General features: G+C 53.4%; 1 protein-coding gene across 1 annotated transcript; it reads left to right on the top strand.

Annotated features, from left to right (window-relative positions):
• Positions 1–11004: 11004 nt before the first annotated feature.
• On the top strand, positions 11005–12066 carry BDKRB1 (bradykinin receptor B1). The gene has a single exon (XM_047079908.1). The coding sequence runs from the start codon at positions 11005–11007 to the stop codon at positions 12064–12066; it is 1062 nt and encodes a 353-aa protein (XP_046935864.1).
• The last annotated feature ends 4026 nt before the right edge of the window (positions 12067–16092 follow it).

Genomic DNA, 16092 nt, shown 5'->3' with positions numbered 1-16092 from the left:
GTTCACCTCCGTCTTCCCATTGCCCACAAGGGACCTGGAGCCCCCAAGGGGTTCAGGACGTGCGTGTTGACATAGGGACAAACTATTGATATTCCGATATGCAGCATAAATAAATAGGGTTATGAATTTATTCAGCAAATACGTGCTGATTGAGCACGTCGGCTCTGTTGTAGGAGTTCCGGAGTAAGACTCTCATCAAAAGAGGTAAACACCTTGCCTGGTGGAGACACAGGAAGTAAAAACTAAACAGTGTAGCCAGGTGGTGAGAAAAATGAAGCGAGCGGAAGGGAGGAGGTATTACTTCAGGGAAGGGCTCTCTGATAAGGGGGGATTTGTGGGGGCCAGGAGGACCCGAGGGATGTGGCTGTCTACGGGAAGGGTGCTCCAGGCACAGGGAACGGCCAGTGCAAAGGCCCTGAGGCGGAGAGGACGTGGCACGTCTGAGACAGAGCAAAGAGGCCAGAGAGCCAGTGGACGAGCGGGTGGGGAGCGTGAAAAGGACACTGAGAAAGGCAGCAGGGCTGTGCAGCCTTGTGGGTGGGCCACTGTCGATCTCAGCACTTTCCTGTCCCTGCGAGGGGAGCCTGAGGGTTTCAGGCAGAGACGTGACCTGGTCTGGCTCAGGCTTTAGAACATAGAGGATTGTGGCTGACCCTCCCCGGTCACAGGTCATTTCCAAGTGTTGTACCCCGGCCCCGGCTGCATTAGCTCTGGGATTCTCCTGACTCCCCTCAGGGAGGGCCTGCTGAGTCTCACTGTCCAGGCAGCGTTTTATGTGCAAATTTCTAAACTTGCACTGGTTTGTGGAACCCCTGGCCCAGTGGGCTATTTTCTGCTAAGTGGCCAGTGCCCAGAGCCCCTTACTTCTAAATTTTTTTTTTAACATTTATTTTTATTTTTGAGACACAGAGAGACAGAGCATGAACAGGGGAGGGGCAGAGAGAGAGGGAGACACAGAATCCGAAACAGGCTCCAGCCTCCGAGCCGTCAGCCCAGAGCCCGAGGCGGGGCTCGAACTCACGGACCGCGAGGTCATGACCTGAGCCGAAGTCGGACGCTCAACCGACCGAGCCACCTAGGCGCCCCGCCCCTCACTTCTAAATGGCCGTCGGCTCAGGCCAGGGCAGTGCTCCCAGCTGCCTGAATGCCCGGGACACCTTCAAGCCGGCCCCCGTCGCCCTGTCGCTTTCCAGGTATCTGTGCCTTGTTAAACCTACAAACTGTAGGATTTTGCATCTTGACACCAGACCCTGGCCCCATCCGTCCCCACCCCCTCTGTGCCGCACGCTGCGGGCTCTCGTAGAGTGGTGTTTGCACACTTGGCTGAAATGTTGGCTCGATCATTGCCAGACGCATGGGACGTGAGCGGCCCCCGGGGGCGAGGGGGGGGCGCCAGGCCTCCCCCTCCCTGCCCCCTGGCACCCAGCAGCCACCTGGCACCTTGCAGGTGCTCCCTACGTGTGTGCAGAATAGAAGGATGAACACTCAGACCTGTGCTCACAGAGGACCAAAGGGGCCTTGAATGACGGAGGCGCATTAAGCAGAAAGACAGGGGCGGGGGGGGGGGGGGGCATTTCCAGCAAACGCTCACAGGAAGGCGCGTCCAGAGGCATTAGGAGCCCAGGAGTCACCCGTCAGGAAATGTCCCAGGGTGGAGGGTGGCTCCGCGTGTTACAGCAGGACCACAGGGGAGTCCGAATTCCAGGGGGTTGGGCTGTTGTCCTAGGAAATGACAAAATCCAGGTGCTCTGGAATATTAACCCAGCACAAGCATGGACAGAAGGACAAAACTCAGAAAGCTAGGAGATTGGTTGGGAGTTCTTTGTCGCAGACGTGTCTGCCACGTGACTGTCTAACACCTACGGCCGGAAGGAAGGCTTGGACGGAGGGGAAGGTGGCCGGCTGGGCCTTCGGTCCCGGCCAGAAGCGGGCCGGCCTCGGTTCCTTTCCCGCGGCGACACGTAAAGATGATAAAAGAGACAGCTCATGTCTTGTGAGGACTGAGCGAGAGCCCTGAAGATGTCCGACATCTGTAGAGATGAGCCCAGGGAGGTGACCTTGCAGAACCTGCTGGATGTGACTAGGAGAGGAGACAGGGTGACTCCGGGGTTTAGTGACCAGAGAACTGTGTGTGTGCCATGGTGGGGACTGTGACCCGTGTGTCCCCAAGTCCCTTAAGCTCAAGCTCACCTTCTCGGAATATGCATGGAGCATAGCCCGAGCCCTCAGCTCAGGAGACCCCGCTGCCTGGAGTCCCCAACATCAGCATCAGGGACAATCCAGGGAAGGTTGACCTGTCCCAGCACGTTGGCCAGGCTGTCCTGTTTCTAGACGTCAGACGTCAGCCCTGGGTCTCTTTCCAGCCGCCTCTTCATGCCTTAGAATAGTCTCTTTGCTGTCCTGTTCTCCCTACAGAGGCCCCACACAGGCCCCAGGCCCCAGAGGACCCTCACCCCACTCCCGGCCTCCCCCTGCCTCCACGTTACAGGGGCCTGTACCCCTTCCTAGATGTAGAATTCCCTCACCCTGCCCTCAGCCTTCGGAATTCAGGCCCCCTTGACCCATAGGCTTGGGTTCCCTCACCCTGCCCTTAACCCCCCAGAATCCAGGCCCCCTCTCCCCACAGACTTGGGGTCCCTCACCCTGCCCTCAATCCCCCAAAGTCAGACCCCTCTTCCCAAGACCTGAGGTTCTCTCGCCCTGCCCTTAACCCCCCAGAATTCAGGCCCCTCTCCCTAACACTCGGGGTTCTCTCGCCTTGTCCTCAACTTCCCAGAATTTAGGTCCCCTCTCCCCACAGACTTGGGGTTCCCTCACCGTGCCCTCAACCCCCCCCCCAGAATTCAGGCCCCCTCTCCCTAACACTCAGGGTTCCCTCGCCTTGCCCTCAGCCCCTGGAATTCAGGCCCCCTGTCCCTAAGACTTGGGGTTCCCTCGCCTTGCCCTCAGCCCCTGGAATTCAGGCCCCCTCTCCCCACAGCCCAGAGGCGGAGGGCAACTCCACTCCATTTCCCACCCCGAGTGAGCCATAGGAGGAACATCCGTTTTCCTAAAAGAACTTTCCATCCCGCCCGCGGGGGGAGCCCCCAAGGCTCTGGCAAGGCTGCCACAGAGTCATCTCCCGAAGCCCCGCTCATCAACCATCACGTGGCAAGTGGGCCACCAGCAGTGGGGGCCACAGGGTCCTGCCACACACGGGCCCTTTCTCACCGTCTCACCGTCTCTCCCCGACGTGAGGCGGGGCCAGGGTCCAACCGAGTGGCTCACCTCCCGCGGAGCTGGTCTCAGGGACCCTCCCGAGTCAATGCCTGTCTGGGCAGGAAGGCATCTCCTAAGACAGACACTGGTGAGAAGCAGTCCAGTCTCCACTCCTATGGAAGAGAGAAAAGGCAGTCACTCTCTGCAAATGGTTTCCACTGGTGAGACCCCCATCTTCGTTGCTAATTAGGAAGGCCTGGGATTTGGAGGCCTTCTCTGATGAAAAGCTACCCAGACGCTGGCCGACATTCACCTAACGTCTGCGTGACTGAAACATCCCAGGTCTCTCCTCACGTGAAGGGACCGTCCCCAAAGACAAATTCCAGTCTCCTCCCTCAAATGCTCCCCAGCTGCTGAGTCTCAGAATCTTCTTTGTTTCTTCTGCTTCCACAATTTTAATATATCTAGCAACAGGAGAAACTTGCTAGAAAGTTCTAAAGTGTAGTTTGTCCCCACTGAGGTGTCAGTACAGAGAAAGGAAACAGAGAAGGCTAGACGCTGAAGACAAAGGGGACATTTTTCTGCCCCAGACACGTTGGGTTCAAGGTGACGTCAAAAGGGGACATGGAGGGGCCCCCGGGTGGCTCAGTCGGGTAAGCGTGCGACTTCGGCTCAGGTCATGATCTCCTGGTTTGTGGGTTCGAGCCCCGTGTCGGGCTTTGTGTTGACAGCTCAGAGCCTGGAGCCAGCTTCGGATTCTATCTCATTCTCTCTCTGCCCCTCCCCTGCTCATTCTCTATCTCTGTCTCTCAAAAATAAATAAATGCAAAAAAAAAAAAATTTCTTTTTAAAGAGGGGACATGGGGCATCCAAGAGGCAGGACTCGGGTGTGGGGAGGGCTGGGGCCCTGAGATTTGAGGATGACCTTTCCAGAAGCCACAATTCAAGCCCCAGGCGTGGATGCATTCTCCTGCATTTAGGGAGGGAGTTTGAAGCATCTTAATTTTTAAGAGGGAGGGTTAGGAGCATTTCAGTTACAGGATCTTGAGGCCAGACACTCAAGAAAGCCAGAAATTTCTTACTGTCTGAACAGGAGGTCTTGAGCAGTTCAATTGGATGTGTGCAGACAAATAGGTTTCAGAGCTGCTGGGGAAGATGAGGAAAAGTGTATCTGATCCCATTCAGTTCTGGACGCTGCAGGAGTCAATTTTTTTCCCAGCTCACTGTTTGTTTAATGGGGTCCACGCTAACGGATTCTTGGCCGTGTGTCCTTCAGGACTGAAACTCAAAAGGGACGTTGAAGTCAGCTCCCACAAAAGCTGAGGTTTTGTAGCAAACCTCAGGCATGTGGGACCCCGTGGTGAACGGGGCACAGTCATTACTCAATGTCCACTGAGGCTCGAAGGGACTGGATGATGCCAGAATATGGTTTAAGGGCATATTGGCCAACGTACTTTTTTTTGGCAGAGTCACTGGTCTCCCCAGATGTCTCCAAAGTAAAGAGGGGGGCTGGGAGCTGAATACTCTCTTGCCAGCCTTAGAGAACAGAGCAATTTTCCTTTTAAACCCCAGCTTGCTTCTTCCATCGAAAGACTCACTTTCTCGGCAATCCCTCCAGTGACCTCATTGGACAGGAGGTTGGGCAATTTAAGGCCATCGCGTTTCCACGGTGCTTCTCAGCCCAGAAAACACCTCCAAAGGCAGCTCTCGCCATCAGAAACCCAGACGAAGTCGCGAGCTTTTTCATCCCCTGAGTAAGTAAACAGCCGTCTCTTTTTTTTCCTTTTATGAGAGCAAGGTGTAAGAGGAGATTCACGTCTCGTTAGAAAAAACAAACAAAGAAAGCTTCCGCTTACAATGAAATACTGGCAGGATTTTCTGTTTTCTTTAAGTGTATGTTTTGTTTTTTGTTTTAAACGTAATTCTAAATCAGTGGGAGAGATTGTATTCTGTGTGCCTGCTTCAGGGTTTAGTTGCTTCTCCAGCAGAAAAGGAGGAGAGCGTCTGGACTAGCTCATGGAGGTCCCAGAAATTCTTTCTTGACATCAAGGCCGTATGAAACACGTAGAGGCTGAATAATACAGCCCCTAATGAGCTCCGTGTGGACTCTGACCAGTTTCAATCTACGAATTTTGATTTATAAAAATCAAATCGGTCTTCCCAGGATTGCTTGCAAGATTTCATAAGGCCAATAAATTGGTTGGGTTCTTTGTGGCTTGAAAATCGCATCTTAATTATGTGACTGAGTTGAGATTCATTCATCTCTCTGTATTTCAAATGCCTTTATCTCACCTCACTGTTGAAATTGGAACGAATTCCACGAGGCCCAATCCGTTGAAGAAAGTGGTCTCCCGAGTAGCACATGCCAGGGTTGAAATATGCAGACTCAGAAAATATCACGTAGAAATTACAGAATCATCTTCTCTAGCAGGCCTGCCCAACATCACCTCTCCGTTTTTCAAATAAGATCGAGTATTACCGATACTATCAATAGCTGCTGTTTATTGAGCACCTACTATGTGCCAGGCAGATATCAGAGCTAAAACTAAGAACTGGTGAAGGAAGGGCTCTCCTTTCTGTCCGACGTCATATAAACACAGACAACAGCTGGTAAAGACAAACCCTTTCAAAATGAGCCCAGCTTGAGCAGACGTGCCGTGTCCGTGGGGGGCCCACGGACACAGCTGGGTCCACTGGGACGGAGGGCAGTGTCTGCTAAACCAACCAGATTCGAGCTGAAGTCAGAGGTCTCTGCCGGTGGCTTGGGAGGCAGCCCCTGATTCCCTAGGGAGGGCGAAATTCCCTGAATTTCCTCTGGCTGCCATTAACAAATCAGCACAACCTTAGTGGCTTAAAACAACACAAATTTATTATTCTGGAAGTCAGATGTTCAAAATCAGTCGCACTGGGCTAACGTCAAGGTGTTAGAAGGGCTGTGTTCCTTCTGGAGACTCCAAGGGAGAATCCTTGCTTTTTCCAGCTTCTTTTTAAAAATTAAAAAAAAAAAAATCTTTTTTAACGTTTATTTATCTTTGAGAGACAGAGAGCGCAAGCGGGAAGGGGCAGAGAGAGAGGGAGACACAGAATCTGAAGCAGACTCCAGGCCCGAGCTGTCAGTACAGAGCCCGACGTGGGGCTTGAACTCAGGAACTGTGAGATCATGACCTGAGCCGAAGTCAGACGCTTAACCAACTGAGCCACCCAGGCACCCCTATTTTTTTAAAATTTTAATGTTTATTTTTGAGAGAGAGAGACAGACAGAGACAGAGCATGAGCAGGGCAGGGGCAGAGAGAGAAGGAGACACAGGATCCGAAGCAGGCCCCAGGCTCCGAGCTGTCAGCACAGAGCCTGACGCGGGGCTCAAACCCACAAACCATGAGAGCTTGACCTGAGCAGAAACCAAGAGTCGAGCGCGTAACCAAGGGAGCCACCCAGGCGCCCCAGACTAGAATGTATTTAGTTAAGAAAATGTCCTTGCTGTAAGTGCCGAGGTACCTGCTAATCTCTGAGCAAATTTTGCCAAGCAGAGGCTATTCTCAGGTCTGACTCTTTACATACAAAATCACGTAACTCTTTTAGCCCACGTATGTTCACAGGTGATGCCTTTATGCCCTAGTTCAGAGTGGCTTTCAACAAATATTTTTACCAGGTAATATTTTTACTCTACAAATAAGTTGTAGTTACTTCCCCTTTTTGAACGCTTTGTGAAACTTAGAGCCTGCGCATCGTAGGTTTTCTCAATTTCGTCTCATTTGTTGTACGGAATATGAATTTACCCAAGTGAAAAGATTCTTCCCACAAACTGAGATATTCCAAAGTTCACTACAGAGATTTAAAATCAAATCTTGTGTGCCACCGATCTCGCCTTCTTTAAACATTTTTCCCCTTTCGCAATAAATGTCCTTTATTTTCTGCATAATGCCTTCATTTTCAAGGTAATTACAGTCTGCTAAAAGCGTAAAAGCAGGTGTTTTGGTGCTCCATTCTTTGAGTAAGTTGATTAAAGATATCCAATTGATTTGGAACAAAATTCAAACAAAACTTAGAGTTCCGCTTTAACAAACAGCTTAGTAACATTTCCGGGCATTTAGGCGCAAGGTCCCCTAAAAGTGATTGATGATGGGGCAGCAAAGAAAGGAAATACGTGCTCTAGGGTTTGTTGTTTTTTTTTTTAATTCATCGTCGACCTTCTTACGAAAAGCTTGTGGTTCTGTAACCCTGTGCACCCATCTTTAGATTTTCTAAACTTTGTCAACTCTAACCTCCATTTTAACTGGTAGAGTATTGAGGGGCGCCTGGGTGGCTCAGTCGGTTAAGTGTCTGACTTCGGCTCAGGTCATGATCTCGCAATTGGTGAGTTTAAGCCCCACATCGGGCTCTGTGCTGACAGCTCGGAGCCTGGAGCCTGCTTCGGATTCTGTGTCTCCCTCTCTCTCTGCCCCTCCCCCGCTCATGCTCTGTCTCTCTCACACTCAAAAATAAATAACATTAAAAAAGAATTAATTGGTAGGATCCTGAAACTTATTCATATGCAGTCGCAAACGGTGTGTGCACCAGTGGCCTCTTCAAAGTACATTTCTGTTCCACTGCTCTCCTATTTTCGAAAGAACATCGCTGTTACCATGACACCACACCCCAGCAAAATCTGTATGTGTATTATCATCACAAAAATATAACTCTAGTTCCAACGTAAACAACCGAAACTGAATTTAGAATAGCATCCCCCAGAAGTCGTTGTTCCAGTCGCCCAGATGGAACTTCCAGAAGTTTTGCTTTGAGTCCGCGAATTGGATCATGTTTGGAACTGACTGATTTTTTTCTAGTGGAAGAATCAAAAGATACCGATAGCATTTTCCCTGTGCGGGGAGTTGTTATGAAGCGGACCCATGATCAGCTGTCATTTCCACTGTTACCTGTGCAGGAGATAAACTGGAACCAAAAATGAGCTGAATTAATTGGCAGAATAGTAGCTTGATCTGAATGGAAAATCCACGTTTCCCAGAGCGACCTGTAACAACGCCTTCTGCAGCTATCTGGGTGCAACTGGTGTCTTAGGGCAGACCTTTTACAATTACTAACTTCTGGGGCGCCTGGGTGGCTCAGTCGGTTGAGCGTCCGACTTCGGCTCAGGTCATGATCTCACGGTTTGTGGATTCGAGCCCCTCATCAGGCTCTGTGCTGATAGCTCAGAGCCTGGAACCTGCTTTGGAATCTGTGTCTCCCTCCCTCTCTCTCTCCCTCAGCCCCTCCCCTGCTCACACTCTGTCTCTCTCTCAAAAATAAAACACAGGGTTTAAAAAATTAAAATTACTAACTTCTGCAGTAGCAGCTTTGGGTCTTAGGTTTTCTTGTGGTTGGTGAAATCGCCACAGAGCCCTGCCTAGTGATGTAAATAAACATCAACAGTCTGTGCAACTTGCAAATTTGTTGCCAACTTCCTTGAGAAACCTTACATCGTCCGGAAACTTTCATCTTTTAGCTCATCAAGGCCAAAAGGGCATATTGCAAATTTTTAAAGTGTTTCCAGGGGAAAAAAAAAAAAAAAGAATTCCACAAAGAAAAATAAATAAATAAAACGATTCCCAAATAACCAGATAAATATTTAGCTGTGGATTTACTGCACAAGAGTGTCTCGACTCTTCCGTATGCACTCGGTCAGAGTTCTCCATGCCACAGATACTCCACAGCCACCAGCCCTTAATCCCCCGTGTATCCCACTGACCTCCCCACTCGTGGCCAAGCAGTTCATTCTCCCCTCTGTCTACATTCTCCCTCGGTGGTTTCGTCCACTCTTGGATGTCCACTGTGTCAGCTCTTGTCATTGAATACCAGACTTGAATATCTAGTCGCTGGAAATCCCCACTTGATGTCCCCACTTGATACTTCAACCTTGAACCTTGACATGTCCGAGAGTGAACTCCTGATCTCCCTGCCGCCAAACCCTGCCCCATCTTCACACTGCCATCTCCATCTCAGCTGATGGCAACGCCATATGTCCGGGTGCTCTAGACAAAAATCTTGGCATCATCCGAGCCTTCCTCTCTCCCCACCTGTATCCGACTGAAAATCATGGCGGCACTACCTTCAATATAAAATCCGGAAACTGATTCCATCTCACCATTCCCCCTGCTTACCACCCCCGTGCTACAATTTTATTCAGTATGTTTACTGTTGTGGGCTCTCTCCTCCCAGGAGGCTGGAAGCCTCTGAGGGGTCTTTGCTAGTTTGATTCACTGCTCTGTCCCAAATACCTAGAACAGGGCCGGGTACATAGTAGGTGCTCAATAAATACTGGCTCAGTAGGCAAACGCATGGAGGAACTGGTAAATTACACCTCGGTGTGAACGGCACAGCGTGTGAGTTACACACAGCATCCAAACTCGAAAGTCATCTTGTCCTCGGTTGAGGAAAGTCGTGGTCAGGGACATCAAGCGATTGCTCAAGGTCACCCAGCCAAGAATGGTTCACAAGCTGCTCGCTGTGTGAATGGGGATCATACGGGTCTCCTGAGTCAGCTGTGGCCAGCTGGACTGGCAGGTGCCCATAAATCCACGAGTAGAGGATGCGATCCCTCCTTTCCGTGGGGTTCCAGAGGGCGGCGGGACTCAGTCTGCTTGCTTCCCACCGTATTCCTCCCCCACTGAAACTCCGCGTGGGCATTTGGGAGGCAGGCCTGCTGTGTGGCTGGGACTGTGGCCTTTCGGGTCAGCACAGACTGAGGGCTCCCAGGACAGGCTGTTCGCTTCCGAGCCTGGCTTCCTCATCTACCGACTGGGAACCAAACATGTAGCAGAATCGAGGAGACAGAGGCCCGGCCTCTGGAATCAGACTGTGCCGGGCTGAATCCCCTCTCTACTCCAGCCCCCTGTGCGACTGTGGACGAGTGATCAGTCCCTCCGCGCCCCGTTTTCTGAGCAAATGTAGATGACGAGGCTCTTACCCCCACAGGGCTGCTGGGAACATTAAATGAAAAAGTACTTCAATGTCAAACTCTCCGAATGGTGTCTGGCTTAGAAATCATCTCATCAATGTTAGCTGCTTTATTAATGTTGTTTTACTGCTGGTAATTTGCAAGCCCGGCTTCTCGTGCTGGAAACCTCCCACCGTTGTCCTTACCCCGTCCACCCCACTGGTCTGGGACCCAATGGATGGACATCCCCGCTGTCTTCACCTCTTGCTAGCACTTCCTGATTCTTTCTTAGGTCCTGGCCCACTGTCTCCATGTCTGCATCGCCTCTGGACGGTGAGCACCTTCAGGCTGGGGGCTGGGTCCTTTCCCTGGCAAGGTGCTGGCACAGAGCGGGTGCTCTTTGATGTCTGCCAAAGAGCGAACGATAATAATCTGGTTGTTAATAAGACCGAGTGCTTCCTCTCGGCCAGGTGACCGTGCCAAGCTCTCCATAGATCCTGTCCCTGGTCCTCACCACGGTTACACAAGAGGGATACAACTAGCTTTGCCTTTCGAGGGATACGACTAGCTTTGCCTTTCGAAAAGGGAACTAAAAGTTAGCGGGTCTCAGTGGCTCACTCCAAGTGGCTGCGCTCGGAATTGGACTCGGCGTTCAAAGCCCTAGTCTTTTCCTGTGTCCCAAGGGGCGGCAAACTTTTCCCCAAAGGGAACAGACGGCAGCTATCTCCCGTTCTGCAAGCCGCAGCCTCGGCCGATATGTAAGTGAACAGGTGCGGCCGCGGGCCGAGACAGCTTTCTTGTCCAAAGCTGGCGGCGGGCTGCATCCGGGCCTCGGGTTGTGGCTGGCCGCCTCCCCCAGGTGATGCCACATGCTGGTCGTTGCAGGTCGCCGCGGATGGCGTCCCGGACCCTCCTGGAGCTCCTGTCCCTGAACCGGAGCCAGCCCCCGCCCGCAAACGCCACGTCCTGTGACGACGCTCGGGAGGCCTGGGACCTACTGCACGGACTGCTGCCGGCATTCATCCTCGCCATCTGCGCCTGCGGCCTGCTGGGAAACCTGCTTGTGTTGTCCGTCTTCCTCCTGCCCCGGCGGCGCCTGAACGTGGCGCAAATCTACCTGGCCAACCTGGCCGCCTCCGACCTGGTGTTCGTCCTGGGCCTGCCCTTCTGGGCGGAGAACATCTCGAACCGGTTCCGCTGGCCTTTCGGAGCCCTCCTCTGCCGCGTCGTCAACGGGGTCATCAAGGCCAACTTATTCACCAGCATCTTCCTGGTGGTGGCCATCAGCCAGGACCGCTACCGGGTGCTGGTGCACCCCATGGCCAGCCGGAGGCGGGGGCGCAGGCGGCGAGCGTGGGCCACCTGCGTGCTCATCTGGATGGCGGGGGGCCTCCTGAGCGTCCCCACGTTCCTGTTCCGCTCCCTCGCCGCCGTCCCGGAACTGAGCGACACCCGTGCCTGCGTGCTGCTGCACCCGCCCGGGGCCTGGCACTTCGCGCGGATGGTGGAGTTGAACGTGCTGGGCTTCCTCCTGCCGCTGCTGGCCATCGTCTTCTACAACGGCCAGATCCTGGCCTCCCTGCGAGGGCGCGCGGAGGTGGGCGGCACGCGGAGCGGGGGCTCCACGGATGGCAAGACCGCGGGGCTCCTCCTCACGCTCGTGGCTGCCTTCCTGGTGTGCTGGACCCCCTACCACTTCTTTGCCTTCCTGGACTTCCTGTTCCAGGTGCAGGCCGTCCGCGGCTGCTTCTGGGAGAAGTTCATAGACCTGGGCCTGCAGTATGCCAACTTCTTCGCCTTCACCAACAGCTGCCTGAACCCGGTGATTTACGTCTTCGTGGGCCGGCTCTTCAAGACCAAGGTGCGGGAGCTTTGTAAACAGTGCGTCCCTAGGAGCCTTCGTCCCGTGTGCCCGGCCCAGCGGAAAGACATCCTCCAACTTTTCTGGCAGAAGTAAACCGGCGGGGAGTCACGAAGCTTGGCTTCCGGATCCGCGATTTCGGACATCGGGAAGTCCTGTTGTGGTCGGCTGGGACAGTGAGCCCCCCGAATGGCCAGGACCCAGTCCCTGGGGACCGTGGGTGTGATTAGGGTGGGAGGACTGTGCACGGGTGATGGAGCCATGGATCTCGAGAGGGGGAGATTATAGGGGACGGTCTGGGTGGGCCCGACGGAGCCACAAAGGTCCTTGTAAAAGGGCAGCGGCAACGTCAGGGTCAGAGAAAGCCACGTGACAGCAGGATCAGAGGCTGGAGTGTCGTGAGGAGCCCCAAGCCATTGCTGGCACCCGCTGAAGGCCGGAGAAGGGAAAGGAGACGCGTTCTCCCCTCAAGCTTCCAGAAGGCGCCAGCCCTGTAGACACCTGACTTTAGCCCGAGGAGACGGACTTCGGATGTCTGGCTTCCGGATCCATAAGGCAATAAAGTCGTGTTGTTTTAAGTCATCCAGTCGGTGGTAATTTGCTACAGCAGCCATAGGAAACTCATACAAGTGTCCGGTGAGGGTCTCTTGTTACATTTCCACTTGCCCGCCCAAAATTTTCTCCGCTGACGGCTAGGCATGCAGAGATGATACGGCTAGGGGTCCTAACCCCAAGGAACTTGCAGAAATAATTAGAGTATAAAAGAAGAAAACAAGAGGGGCGCCTGAGTGGCTCAGGCGGTTAAGTGTCCAACTTCAGCTCAGGTCATGATCTCACAGTTCGTGAGTTCGAGCCCCGCGTCGGGCCCTGTGCTGACAGCTCAGAGCCTGGAGCCTCTGCTTCGGATTCTGTGTCTCCCCCTCTCCCTGCCCTCCCCCGCTCACATGCTGTCTCCCTCTCTCTCTCTCTGTCTCAAAAATGAATAAACATTTAAAAAAAAATAAAAAATAAGAATTAGGAGGTGACACAAAGCAGGGTAACTGCCCCCACCGCGTGAGAGGAGGTGCTCAGAGCCCAGAGGAGCTGGGCCCAGGATGGGTGGCTGGGCGGGGATGGGTCTGGAGGGCTTCCAGGAGGAGGAGACATATAAGCTGAGTCCAAAGAACTAGCAGTTGGCCAAACCAGATGGCAAAAAGGTGTGTTCCAGATAGAAGAAACATGCTCGACCCAGAGGCTGGGAGGCTCAGAGGTTAGGAGGGAGAAGGATGAGGAAGGTGAGGTATAAGGTGGTCACGGAGGGGTTTGAGGCTTGAGGAAGACCTAAGATGCTCAAGGGCAGGGAGGGAAGCATGGAGGCGCCGGAGGAGGGGGGTGCTAAGGGCCCGGCTGAAGCTGGAAGGCATTGATCTAACGTTGTGTGAATTACTCGAGCAACGATTTCCGGCCCCAAACAGGTAAGACAGTTGGGTTTCCCCAGCGTTGGGGTTCTTCCAGATGGATGGCCATAGTTCAGGGGTGCTGGGGGTACTACCTTCTGACTACGGAGAATGGCTGCATCAAGGAAGGAATGGACTTAGGAGGAGAGGGAGGCAGAGTGGATGCGGTTATGGAGCAGGGGGAACGTCTAGGTGACGGAGCGAAAGAACAGAGGGCTGTGGCCACAGACCGAGAGTGTCTGCATGGGACATTCCATCTCCCGCGTGGCCACGGCGTCGGGTGGCTGGAACGGAGGAAAGGAGGAGGTCGTCGGTGACAAGGCAGTCAAGGAATGGAGCGGTGGAGGATGGCCGCCCGCTGGGTCCTCTGGGCAGGCAGGTGCTGGAAGGGTCTGGGAAGGACACAGCCAGTGGGCCAGGTGCCAGGGGGCCGGTCCTCACGGGGCAGCAGCAAAGACCCAGAAGCGGTGTTCCTGGAGCCTGGCGATGGTGGTCTAAGAGGCTGGCAGGCCCTGGGCCACTAGGCCCTCGTAGGCCATCCGCGAGGACCCTCTGGCCAGCGCTCCAGCCCCTGGAGCTTCTCCTGGAGAGCAGAGATTGAGGTCAACAAGCAGGATTCAGCCTGCACATGGGTTTAATTTAGATCACATTTAATTTAATTTAGGTGTTTATTTATTTCAAAAATATTTTTCTTCTTTTTTTTTAATGTTTATTTTTGAGAGAGAGAGAGAGAGAGAGAGAGAAAGCGCGTGCAAGTGTGAGTGGGGAAGAGGTGGTGGCGGGAGGGGGGACAGAGGATCCGAAGCCGGCTCTGGGCTGACAGCAGAGAGCCCGCTTGTGGGCTTGGAACTCACCAACCGTGAGATCATGACCCGAGCCGAAGTCAGACGCTTCACCGACTGAGCCGCCCAGGCGCCCCTGGATCACACGGTGTTTAAAAAAATATTCGGGGGTTGGTTATCAGTATTTAAATTCCAGATTAAAGTCCCGATCTGGGGGCGCCTGGGTGGCGCAGTCGGTTAAGCGTCCGACTTCAGCCAGGTCACGATCTCGCGGTCCGGGAGTTCGAGCCCCGCGTCGGGCTCTGGGCTGATGGCTCGGAGCCTGGAGCCTGCTTCCGATTCTGTGTCTCCCTCTCTCTCTGCCCCTCCCCCGTTCATGCTCTGTCTCTCTCTGTCCCAAAAATAAATAAACGTTGAAAAAAAAAAAAAAATTTAAAGTCCCGATCTGGGGACTCCCTTTGGCAGATCTACAACACAGGGTCTGCCTTCTTTCTGGGGCTGATATTTATTGAGTCTCTACTTCGTGCCTGACACTGGGGCAGGCGCCGAGAGCACAGCAGGGCCCTCCTGGAGCTGACCTCCGGGTGCTCCACCCCAAGGCACCGATTCTCTGGCCCTGACGACAGGGCACCCCTCCATCGGCTACCGCCCCCTTCCGCGGGACAGAGGCCGGACCCGCCTCCCTGTTAGCGTCCCTGGCTCCAGCACCCACGTGGGCTCCCACTTTCTCTCTGCGAAGGGCCCAGTAGAGACGTGGAGCTTCTTCCCTAAATCCAGCTCCAGTTGTGGGCCTGTCATGCACATCCACGGCTGCCCTGGCCCCTCCCAATGCACCCCATTACCCCATCCGTCACGGGCACTGAGTCGCCCTAAGCACCCCCGAATCCCAGCCCGGGGAGACTCCTGGGTGTTGCAACGGACACAGGCGGGTTCTCGTCCTCCGGAGATGAGTCACGAGCTTGACGAGGAGCAAGCAGGAAGCTGTGTCCTACATGCTAGATAGAAAAGGCTTTACATTAAATTAAAATGAGTGCGTGTCAAAGCGGGGCAATCTGGATAAAATCTGAAAAAATGTGCTGGTTCTGACATTGGGCCGTACTTACGCACGATGTAACCATTAGGGGAAACGGAGTGGAAAACACAGAGGGTCTCTCTGTGAATCTACTACAAGGTTTAACAAAGAAGATACCATCAGGGTGAACCCCTCCACTTTACAGATAAGGATGCTGAGGCCCAGAGGTAGGCAGACACTTTCCCAAGGTTACCCAGTGAGCCGGACTCCTGGGACGGGGTTCTGTCTAGACCCGAGGATGCCAGCTAGACTGCGAGGTCAGAGAACAGGGCTCAGCGCCAGGGATCCCACCATGGGAATTGTCCTCCTGGTGGCAGACTCCTCGTACCCGGGACTGGATTTGAGATCACGAGCGGGAGGACAGGCTTACTTTTCAGGAATTTCAGGAGACAGGAAAGTATTAGAAGGGTCAGTTGGGGCTCAGCAAGTACGAGAGGAAGGTCCTTCAGGGTTTTCACTGACGGGGAGTTCAGTGGCTGCTGAAATAGCTGCTGGCTCCTGGGCTATATTAATAGGAGCACAGCATCTAAAATGTGGGAGGTGATACCCCATTTAGCTTAGCACTGGACAGCATACATGAAGAGTATCGTGTCCAGCTTTTGGCTCATTCAGAAGAAAGGGATCAGACTGGCGAAGGGACTCAGTATCATAACCTTCATGACACAGTGAGAGCCCGAGAGGGCTTCCCCGAAGAAGCGAAGACCTGTGGAGAAAGGGGAACAAGTGTATTTAGCGTGACCCCAATAGGACCGAAGAGGAAAAAAAATCCTGAGAAACACATTCTGGCTGAGGAAAGAGCTCTCTGATAGAGCTGTCTCATGCGAGCAGGGGA

Source organism: Lynx rufus, unplaced genomic scaffold (genome assembly GCF_022079265.1).
Source record: "Lynx rufus isolate CCGP_SWC_20201006 ecotype Redwood Valley unplaced genomic scaffold, mLynRuf1.p SCAF_17, whole genome shotgun sequence".
Lineage (NCBI taxonomy): Eukaryota > Metazoa > Chordata > Mammalia > Carnivora > Felidae > Lynx > Lynx rufus.
Note: the sequence above shows the minus strand (reverse complement) of the source record. Positions and strands in the feature narration are given on the sequence as shown.